Source organism: Crocodylus porosus, unplaced genomic scaffold, assembly GCF_001723895.1.
Source record: "Crocodylus porosus isolate Cpor-Errol unplaced genomic scaffold, CroPor_comp1, whole genome shotgun sequence".
NCBI lineage: Eukaryota > Metazoa > Chordata > Crocodylia > Crocodylidae > Crocodylus > Crocodylus porosus.
In genome coordinates this window covers 22,202,355-22,214,256 of record NW_017728949.1, presented here as the reverse complement: position 1 = coordinate 22,214,256, position 11,902 = coordinate 22,202,355, and the positions used below count along the sequence as shown (strand labels likewise).

General features: G+C 41.7%; 1 protein-coding gene across 7 annotated transcripts in view; it reads right to left on the bottom strand.

Annotated features, from left to right (window-relative positions):
• Window positions 1–320: 320 nt before the first annotated feature.
• Window positions 321–11,902, bottom strand: part of LOC109322969 (glutamate formimidoyltransferase-like) — a 34,276-nt gene continuing 22,694 nt past the window's right edge. For all 7 annotated transcript variants that reach the window (XM_019554289.1, XM_019554283.1, XM_019554285.1 and 4 more), the window contains 2 exons: window positions 7,638–7,829; window positions 321–1,031 (listed from right to left, as the gene is read on the bottom strand). In XM_019554289.1, the coding sequence (XP_019409834.1) occupies window positions 592–1,031; window positions 7,638–7,829 (632 nt within the window). In that variant the 3' untranslated portion in view covers window positions 321–591. The remainder of the gene's footprint in view (window positions 1,032–7,637; window positions 7,830–11,902) is intronic.

The window sequence follows — 11,902 nt, the reverse complement described above, 5'->3', positions numbered from 1 at the left end:
CCGATTCGATTAAAGGGTCTCCTGATTCAATTCAGATTTGGCCACCAAATCAGGCTGAATCTCCGCCAAATCAAATCAGGGACTGAAGCTTTGCACAGCCCTAATATTTACTGCAATCAACCCAACAAAAGACAAAAGAACTGCATCCAATCCCCTCTCCCATTCTATTCCATTCTTCCCTCTGAGACAAGGATTTTTTCCCCCCTAGTCAGTGGAATGAACCTTAAACTACAATGCAGCCACTACAATCCATCCCAATATAGGGACCAGGAGACGACAGTTAGAGACTGCCAAGGCAGAGATTAATGAAAGACAAGTGATGTCTGTAAAGACATAGAGCTTATGAAAGAAGGATATTTAATGATCACTGGACATGCCAACAAAAATTAAGAGTCTCCCCTCCCAGCCAGCTGCAGAATCAGGTTCAGACAAATTGTAGTTTTCAGCAGGAGGTGGTCAGACCATAGGTGGTCAGACCATTTTATTAGCATGAAATACACTGGCTTCCCTACTGCTCATTTGTGTCTCTCCATGTCATGTACACCATAATCTCAATACATCATGATTTATATCTACGGAGATAAAAGAAAGTCACATAAAAATGCCCTCCCTCATCTTCCAGAACTCTCCAATGCCTTTCATTAATGCATATGTGGCATGCTGCTTACACTCTTCTGGGGTAAAGCCAACTAATGCTGTCCCAACAGTCTTTACTTGTTGGTCAGTGGCCAATTTATTAATCTGAGCCTCTACTGATTGAGGGGAGACATAATAATATGTCTTTTCAAGAACACAGTATGAAATATACCCAGAGTTGTCAGGTGAGGTCACCACAGTGTCTGCCTCTTCAAAGCTCTCTACGTTACAAGCTATTTCAATCTTTCCATCATGGGGAAAAGCCATACTCTGTATGCCTTTCAAACCACTTGCACTGCTACCTCGGATAGCACTTGCTATGTTTCTTCCTGTAGCCAGGTCTTGAGTGTCTATGGTCACATTGCAATTCATCACATAAGGGCTGGCTCCAATACCTATAAAAAACAGGTTACTCAATTAGAACGAAGCTCCTTTTGAACTGCCATGACTTCCCCCCCTTAATCTTCCCTTTCAGACACACACACACACAAATAAAATGGCATATGGCCAGATTAGTCTTGAGTATGTCCTGCTAGCTCCAGCTGAATTCAGTAACAGCAATGCACGAACATCTGAGGACAAAACTTGTCCCGAGTAATTATTTTAAGCTAAATTTAATCTTTGTCTTTCTATACTTACTGTTTCCAGACCAATGTTTCATTAACACAAGTATCTAATATGTAAATGTCTAAGCTTTTACTTTTCTTCAATAGCTCATTAATATTTCTTTTGTTTTGTTCCCTCATCCTGAAGCCCTAAAAGTATCATTCCTTTTGCACAGACAAAGAGACAGGTTATTGAAACCAGACAAGACAGATTTAATTTTCCTTCTCCCTTTCCATCCAAGCCTATCACATGCATTATAATGGAATAGCTATATAATAATTCAGCTCCTAGAGATGGAGCCTTTGGTCTTGCTGTTGGGGATTCTGCATGAATAAATTAGATTAGAAAGTCGATTTCACAAATATTAAATTTCCCTCCTTCTTTCAAAACGTAATGGACCAGACATCTATCCCAAATTCTTACAGGAAATGAATCAGTTCAAATAAGACAGAATTGATATAGTTCTTCTTTGCAAGATAGCAACAACTATAAAACATCAACCTATTACAGAGAAAGTATAAAACATGGACTGACTACCTCCACACCTTTAAAAGGCAATATACCAGAAAGCCCTCACTTCCTCCAACTCAGCAATGACTACATGGTCTTTTAGAAAGCCCTTTGTTTGGGGCCTCTGTATAATCACTGAGTTGAATTGATAGCAACACTCATATGACTGGAGCAAAGACAGTGAAGGCCATAGTACAACACAGCATCTGGTTCTTGACTCAAGCAATAAGAGTACATCACCTTCCTGATGCTTGTTGGTGCTCCTAGGAACAGGAGCCTGGGTTATCTCCAAAATAGTGTCTCACCTGCAAATGACTGCCAAGAATCATCCATGTGAAAATGAGGACAACCAGCTAAATCTAAACTTTAATTTACCCACCAACTTACACTTCATTAGGTATTACAGCAAACTACTGAAAGTTGTAAGATTGCTCTAACTCTCAGGTGAGTTAGGGACTGTGATTCATTTTGCTTAGGTATAACTTCTGTGTTACACTGTGGGATTCTACATACTGTGGAAGATTTGGAAATTCATTATGAGCTTGTCTTCCATTTAGATCCCTTGTGCCTCAGTCAATCTAAAAACTGATTAAGAAAGACTTCCCTACAAGCAAGATGCTTCACGTTAACTTTACTGGTTAAATAAATTTCAAAATGGGTAAGTTTTGTTTAACCAAAGCAAAAAAAAAAGTAAATACTGGCATTTCAAAGAATGAATTCTGAAGTGATGAATGAGTTGCATTCTTCCACTGATATTTATGTTTCCTCTCCTTTTTAAATGTTGGTAAAATGTATATTGCTTTATTACAATTTGTAAATATTTGGCTTCATATGTAAAAAATATTTTGCCCATTTACTTTTACTACTATATGTATCACTAATAAAGCCCCACAATAGCACTTGCTAAGATTCAGTCCTTTTGTACACAGGGAACAGGAATGAAGTCATGTGACTCAGGTGATCAGTCATAGCATGAATAATCATATTAATAACTGCTTTTGACAACTGATGGTCAATCCAAAGGTTGCAGTTTCCTATAAAAATTATTCAGTTGTTTTTATTTATTACTACTGCAGCAGTGTCTAATAATTTCAACCAGAAAGGTAGTTATGACACTTAAATAATAGCCCCCACCCCAAGGAACTGGCTATCTAAACAAACAAGCGGTGGGAAGAGAAACAGCATGATAGAAGTGATATAGCATCTTGCCAAAGATAAAAGTGAACTGGTCAAGAACCCATGTTTCCTGACTCCTTTGCCAGTACTGTCAACTAACATCACACTGTATCCCACAAAATCAGCTTGTTTATGAACATTCTAAAAACAGCAACAAAGAGGCCAAATTCAGATAAATTATTCATTATGTATCGTTCTCCCACTCTACTTGTGTGTCAGGGAAGTGTATAAAGCCTAATGTTTCCCTGACAATTTTGCTATTTTTCAAAAAACTCTGAATCTTATACTGTACAGCTGGTGATCCCAATGTTGCAAAGACCTTTACAGTTAACTGATAGTGATGTCAACTCTTTATGCCAGATTGTTTAAGCAGAGCAAAAAACAAATGTACTTAATTAAGATCTGATGTGTATCTTTTCCTCCAAACATAAATGCAATATTTGTGTTTAAGCACTGGCAGTAATGGCTGTGAACTATGCTATTAATGTCTCGTTTAAAGATGCTTGTGGCAGGATCATGTCTGGAGCAACAAAAATAAAAACGCATTCAGACAAAACAATGGTGAAAAGCCCATTAGAAAAATAAAAAGCAGTGATCATAGAAGAAAAACATGTATTCTTTTCTCAGAAAATTATTCACATATCATAAGTTCTCTTAAACTGGATCCAAACACTGTCATTTTCAATAAAATCAAAGATGCTGAGAGCATTTTTTTTCAAAAGTACACAAAGAGCCTTATTTTATCTGGAGGAGAGAAGATAACTCTGTAATGCTCTTGCTTATTTTCCCAGGATGTTTTACAGATTAAATCAATTGGTAGTAAGTGAGCTGGAGAATCCAGCTGGTTTAATGGACTGGCCTCATATATTAGAGAACTCCAACAAAAAAAAATGGAGTTTTAAAGTAAACACTATACAACCTGGGGCTTCTCCACTGCATTCAACACTGGAGAAATAATATTGCTGTTCCAAAATTAAATCTGTTGAGAATATTGTGGAGACATTCTGTTATAAGGCATTCTGCTTGTTCATGTTATAAGGCCATAGCCCAGTCTTACCAAGTGTTTAATTTTCTGTGTCACAGAATGCTGAGTGAGTAACCTGTAGGTTAAGGAGAAGACAGGATGGGTCCATCTTGTGTGCAATATCCAGAACCACAGACAGGGCTTCCATGTGCTACAGTATTACAAGTAACAGAACAACTACATTCAGACCATATTCCCTGACCCCTTTCAAGCTCCTGTCATGGAAGGGTTGTGGAGCAGCTGCTCAACAGAATTTTGGGACAGCCAGGATTTGAATTGATGGAAAATATCTATCCTGTTATTCTCCTTGTGTGTACGGGTTTTTGGCAGGCACTTCAGCACAGCATCTTGCCAGAATTCGGATGTTAATGTGGAGATCAGCCTTACTGCTTCATCGTCAATCTTAGCAAAAATAAAAAACCACAAAATGGCACTGAGCACTTTTGTTCCTCTCCCTCCAGCTGAAAAGCAAACTGTTCAGTTTGAGCTGTGATCAGTCTACAGTGCTTAAAAAGAACAAAAGTAGCATAGACAAAAATACTGCATACCAACATGCAAATGAGCACAACCAGCTATTTCAGAGGAGGACAGATATTCTTAGTACAGCTCAAAGTCCACATTGCTTTGATATGACATCCCAAAGTCAGTGAAATTGACATTCCGAGTTCTGAGTCTGATAATAAACTTTAATCTTGGATTACTCAAAAGATTAGGAAAGGTTTCAAATGCATGCAAATGCAGCTTGGGGTGAATGTGGGCTCTTGTATGTGCCTGCACCTCTTACTGCACTTGGTTTTGCTTTATGTGAATCTAAGTGAAACGTAGTGGTTCAAATGCGTTTTCCTTTGTGATGTTGGGATTTGTTCAACTCTGGGCATGTTTACACATGCACTTTAATGCACATTAGCCTATTTTAATGCACATTAAAGCATCCCGTAGAAAAACTGTGTTTTTTACTTAATGCGCATTAAAATGGGGACTCGGTTTGCGGCTGGATTTGATGATCTTCTGAGGTCCCTTCCAGCCCTAATGTCTAATGTCTATGAAATAGGCTAATGCACATTAATCATAACTTTAAAAGCATACACTTTACTTAAAGCACATTAAGCTAGAGTAATGTGTATTTTCCTAGTACTTCAGGGCACTTTTACATGTGCTCCAGGGATGGAGTGGGCAGTGCTTTAATTAGAGCAACTCCAAGAGCTGCTCTAATTAAAGTGCTGTTAAATATCGTGTATCAGCGTCTTCATGCTTAAAAATGGTGGCAGGTGTGCTTGAACTAAAGCTTGTTTGACAAGGTTTACTTCAAGCACCCCTGCCACCATTTTTGAGTGTAGGGATGCTGATTTACAAGTTGCAGGAAGCTGCTGGAGCACAGTAATTGCCATGCTCCAGCAGACTTGATTGAGTCTGCTCCAAAGCACTGGAATTCCAGAATGTCGGAGCAGTCTCCATGCTCATGTATAGGCACCCTCACAATGAAGGTACTACATTTAATACACATTAACTAAACTGCATTAATGCACATATAGACACACCCTCTGAAACCTGAAATGAAACTTGGGAGGGTCAAACTGTAACTGCTACATTGCACACTGCTCTAGATCCAAAATCCAGGAACAGCCAGGGTGACCTCCTTTTATGACCTACCGGCATGTTCACAGAGTTTATGCCTAGAATACCTCCTGTAAATAGGAATTATGAATTGCTCGCCTCATGTTAAGTTTCAGTGGCATCTTGCAAATATCAAGTAGCCTTTGGTAAAATGAGTCAAGTGGCTAGACTCTGGTGCTGATCCCAAAAACAGTGTATATGGCTATGACTGACACTTGCTGTGGATAATTGAGCTATGAATTATGGTAATACCAGGAATCAGATTTCTGAAGCAGTACAGGATATTGAGCAGTCTCATATACATAATGTTGCTCATGATGCTCTTCCATCTCACATTTGTTTCACTGAAGTGGTAGATTTTGGAGCAGAATAGTAGTATTAATATTCTTATATATGTCCATGTATTTTTCACTGATTTTAACAGGAAAAGTATCAAGCTCTCTGAATGTTTTCCTGGCTTTTCATTTCCTTTCCTTATTGAAATTTAGCAGCAATAATTAACCCGGTTTTTTTGATGAAACATCACGCCCAACATTATAACTCAGAATTAACTGTTAAAGAGTCCACTAGAAAGGGGATTGATCCCTCCTTTTTACAGAACTGGATAAAGGGTAGTTCATGGGATTGACCATTAATTGGATTTTCTGAAGTAAAAGACAAGGATTGTCTGCTGCAGTGCTCAATCCTGACTAATATAATCAATATTTTCAGTACCCAATACAGGTAGTGAAGCTACTCTCTTTGATCCATTTTAAAAAAAGACAATGCAGAATTTACCACTAAATATTTCTTGATGATGTTTACATGACTACATAAATAGTAAAGGTGTCATTTCTAATGTGTTGTTTATCTGTAGACCTCAAAGTACTAAACTTTACTGACAGATCTTCACTTACAGTCTTAACTGGCATTTATAGCAGATGTGCATTGCCTCTTATTCCTTCCCATATCCTCTCCTTTATTTAGGAGTAAACGTATGGGAAGACCAAAACTGAAATTTGCTTCTTCACTAATTTTTGTCCTACATCACAAGGCTGAAGTCTAATTTAAAATTCCCCTTTTGAGTGTGGGTGTTTGATAGTTTATGCTACATTTTGTTTTATTTTACAGTAATTTCTAAATTTTCAATTAAGTGGTATGTGTTGTGAGAACAACAGTTGTCCCTTCAGAGGATGATTTCATAGCTAGGAAAGAGAAAAATTATTGCTTTTCTTATCCTCCCAGTCTATTCACAGTAAATTGTGCACAAAACTATGCATACAAAGGTGTTTCAGTATAAAAACCAGAGCCTTTCTGTGAGATTTTAAAATCATTCTGCCTTGTAATACTGGCTATTTCTATTGTATTTGGAGAACAACATAACTGTCTATCCTTGAGACAGTTTCTTAACTGAAGAAACAACTAGTGAGCAGACTTGCATACAAATCAATCAGTTAATATTGATGTTTTAGCCAAAAATGTCTACATACATCTAAAAATGACCACCAAGAAAAATAGCAGAGAAAAATAATTCAAATATTTAGAAAAGTCCCCCGGTTTGTTAAGAAGCAGCCTGAGAAAACCAGTAATAAATACCGGTCTTCAAAATCTCTGAACTCCAAGATGGAGAGTGATGCCTGCCTGTTCACATACAAAAGATTGAAGATTCTGCTTCTTTCTAGCATCCCATGGAACAATTCTATAACTTTAATAAGCTCCTTCTCATACTAAAGACAATTTCATCCCAACACAGTCTTAGAAATCACACATTTTGAAATACTATCTTCACTGAGTTTCATGTAGCATTGTAAAGATTTTCCCACCATACTTTTAAAGTAGCTGCCAATATTTTCTCCATATATTTTATTACAGAATCTACTCATTGGGGTCTTAGTTGGATATGGAGACCAATGGAAGTCCCACTCCACTACACACCCCTGTAGAGACTTGGTAAAACATTTTAGGATTTGGCCCTTTTACAGGGCACGATTCAAATTCTATTCCAATGAGTCCACTGTCTTCAGTGGGATTTGAATTCAGCTAGTATTTCTTAACATTTTAATTTATACATTTTAACTAAGGCAGTTCCTACCTGTTAGACCATATCTTTGGGAAAGTGTGGCTCCTATATCAGGTTTATTTTCCATTGATTTGAAGTCCCTCCCTATAAACCAACCTAGCTGCTTTCTTCTCTGAACAAGGCTTCGCTTCTCAGGTTGATCAGCGTGCCCAAAAAGAAACACACTGCATCCTGGGATATGCAAGGTCAGACGCTCAGCTATGCCTGCAGAAGTTGAAAAAAATAAAGGAAGAGCACAATGCAAATACATAATATTACAGGAAACAAAGTTATTACATTTGATTTAATGGACTTGATCCAAAGTCATAAAAGCAAACAACTGCGGGTAGGTGGGGGGTGGCAGTGGCCGCCACACACAGAACAGTTGCAGCACACGGTAGTGAGTGGCGGCAGCAGCCACTGCGTGAGCTTCCTTCCCCCCCAACCGCCTGTGTCCAGCTCCCTAGAAATTCCAGTAAATAAAGTGTTCCGGTTACTGAAATGTCGGATAACAGGGATTTTACTGTATTGCTCTTTTTTGGTGGTTATGCTTCAGTTCTGGATATCCAAGTAATGACTTCAGTGACTTTCTGTTTTAGGACAGCCTAAACCAAAATGAAAGGCTTGTTTGTACAGTAGTTTAAATCATGTTTATATTGTTATCACAAAAGTTTTCCTATAAATGTAAAACAGAGAACTCAGTGGTTACAATGAGATATTTCACTGCAATTCTGAAGTAATAAAAACAGCATATAAGGTCTGCAGTTTGGAATGCACTTAATTGACTGTATGTGCTTGACTTACATTAATGTGTATTTTGTGTCTGTAAAGTCACTGACATTCCTCTCAGCTTTTGTTTCTTTCAGTTTGGTTACTTAACCAAGTTAGTGTGAAGGGACTCAAAAAGTATCATTTAGAAAACTTAGCTGATCTTTATGAATTCAGACTAAATAGGTCCATGAATCTCAACTGGTTAAACTAAACCTAGGGTTGAGGTGACTAAAGATTTAAACTTCAGATTTTAAAGCCTGCTACTATGACTAAAGATCAGAAAATGGTACATCTCTGTCAAAAGCATCCAGCCTGGCCATTACAAGATCATGGAAAGTGGGAGTTCCACGTCAATCTCAATGCCTTGGTCTCCAGCAGGTGAGAATGCTGTTAAGGCACAGCAACCCTTGGGAAAGCACTGGGAAAGACCATTAGTAAGTCAATACAATGGCCTGCACATGAGAAATTGCTTGTGCCAAATGCTATTCATATCCTTCAATGTATTTCTGAAATGAGCTCATATGTTACAGCAATTCATAGATTGTAAGGCCAAAAGCCCCCTGCACCAAGCAGGAAAGAGAACTGGGGGTCAGGAGACCCCAGCAAGGTGACCATCTATCCTCCTCATGAAGATTTCCAGGGTAGGTGATTGCACCACCTCTGGAGGGAGCTTATTCCATACCCTGTGAAGAAGTTTTTCCTAACGTTGAACCTGAATTGGTCTTCCAGCAGTTTGTGGCCATTACTCCTACATTTCCCCTCAGGTGCCATGAAGAACAGTTGCTCACCTAGCCTTTGATGTACTCCACTACAGTAGTGGTAAGCTGCCCTGTGACGGCTGCATGTGTTGTAGGGCTTGCTACCACTGCCCTGAGCTCGTCTGCCTACAGGTGAGGATGCACCTCAGCTTTGGATCACTTGGTCTGCCAGGAATTTGGTCTTATGTTTTCTCACCTGCCACGACTTTGATAAAATATATTCCCAGGAGGCACTGCCCGCAGTGATCCTGCCTGGTCTTGATCCCTGTTTCTTCTGTGGGGCTCCAAACCTCCTCTTTAACTGAGCCTAGCCTCTCCAGATGGTACTTACAAAACCCTTCTGCAGCCAGGTCACAGTGCTGCCTGTTGTGGTATTATTTGCCCCTCTACCCCAGGGTGACTTTTGGTCTTGATTAGGTACGTCCTTCCTGGGCTGGTCTTGGCCTATGCTCAAATATCAAAAGAGAAGGCAAAAAAAACCCAAGGAAAACCCCGGCTACTCTCACCCTCTTTGTTGGACTCAGTCCATGTCCCCTTTTACCCGGAATCAGGTTCTCAAAATCCCAATTGCAATGATGAAGAAAATCCCTTAGTCCAGTCTTTGTTATGCGCCAGCCTGCCCTGCACCCCTGTAAACATTCACAGTCTCCTTGGAGTCTCCCCCATGTGCAGAAAGGCTCTACCTGTAAATGTAGTTTCCCTCAGGCCCCTCCTCTGTATCCTCTGTTGAAAACTCCACTCCAGAGATTATCACAGGCCTTGTGGACTCCCTCTCCAGATCCCCAGCTGCGGCTCCATGCTGGAGACTATCACCAGCCTTGTGTGTGTAGGCCTCCCTGCCTCCTGCTCAGGGTCACTCCAGCAGTGTTCCTCTGGCAAGTTCCTCAGCCCTTGCCTGCCAGGACACTCAGCCACTCCTCTCTCTCTCTGCAGTGTGCAGGGAACTGACCCCTCTCTGCCCCTCTCTGGGGCCAGAAATACCTTTCGGCAGCCTCCCTCCTCCAATCCTGAGCGAGATGCTGCTCCGGAAGTGGGGTGAGTATTTTCCTTCCCTTCCAGTCTCCAGCTGCAGCTCTGCTGGCCCTCCATGCTGTGAGTTTTGTCTCACTCCTTCACATGCCCCCAGGTCCCCTCTCAGCCTTCTTTTCTTTAGCCTAGTCCCAGATCCCTCAGCCTTTCCTCATATGGCTTGCCTTTTAAGACTCTGATCATACAAGTGACTCTTCTTTGGACTCTCTCAAGCTTGTCCATGTCCTTGTTAAAGTGTGGTGCCCAAAACTGGATGCGGTACTCCAGTTGCGGTCTCACCAGTGCTGAGTAGAGCAGAAGAATCACCTCCTTGCTTTTGCTAAAAATGCATATCAGAGTATTATGTGCCCTACTGGCTACAGCATCGCACTGCCAGCTCATATTCATATGTGGTCTTTTATTATCCCCAGGTCCCTTTCATTCATGGTGCTAGTCAGTTGGGTGCTGCCAAACCTGTAGGTGTGTTGGGGGTTGCTCATGCTGAGGTACAGTACTTTACATTTCTCGACGTTGAACTTCATCAGATTCTGATCCACCCAACTTGCCAGCCTGTCTAGGTCTGCCTGTGACTGTAGCCTATCTTCAAGAGCGAGCACGCTTCCCCATAATCCCAACATCCAAATCATTAATAAAGATGTTGAAAAGTACTGGACCAAGCACCGACCCCTGTGGGACACCACTGCCCACTTCTTGCCAGGATGACATAGAACTGTTCACTCTGACTCTCTGGGTCCTATCCTGCAGCCAGTTTCTCACCCACCTGACTGTCTCAGAGTTAAGCCCACAATCCTCCAATTTTTTCACAAGGACATCAGGGGATATTAGATCAAAGGCCTTTTGGAAGTCAAGGTATACAATGCTAACCTGCTCTCTCATGTCCAGGTAAGTTACCTGGTCATAAAAGGAGATAAGGTTGTTAAGGCAAGACCTGCCTGTGACAAAGCTATGCTGGCTATCCAGAATCTTACTTTCTGCAAGCTTATCACAGATAGACTCCTTGATGAACTTTTCTAGGATTTTCCCTAGGATGGAAGTTAGGCTGAATGGCCTATAGTTACCTGGGTCCTCCCGCCTGCCCTTCTTGTGGATGGGCACAACATTGGCCCTCCTCCAGTCCTCAGAGACTTCTCCAGAGAGCCACAAATTGTGGAAGAAGTTTTGCCAGGGTGTGACCTCCCCTAGTGCCTACCATGCCAAACCTAGGCCTTGAATGCACCCTCTATCTCGCCCGCCACATCTTTGACCTTAGTATTGTCAGTGGAGGGTGCCTTCCTACCCTTCTTGGCAAGGGGTTGATCTTACTATACCGGGACTTTCTCCGAGTCCTGGTGCTGGTCCTCTCCCGGGGCCAACTCAATACACGTGCCCCCTCCTGGGGCGGCTCTCTGACTGTGCCCCTTCTCGCCCAGCTCGGACTTCTCAATGGGCTTACGCCCCACTCAGGGCTTTGTAACTTCCAGGCAGTACCCCGCTCGGGCCTGCCTCCCCTATGTTCCGCGGCCGCTCACGTACCGGCCTATTCCGCGCTCCCCGTGGTCCCTATGCCCGCACTCAGGCCTGTAATCACGCTCCTCGAGCTCCGCACCCGCACTTGGGCCTGTAATCGCTCCTCTTGCGCTCCACTGCCCTGCCCTGGGGCCCTTACTCACGCTCCTTGCGCTCGCTGCCCGCACTCGGGCCTTCTATGCTCCCCACTGGGGCCCTCCTTGCACTCGCTGCCCGCACTCGGGCCTTCTATGC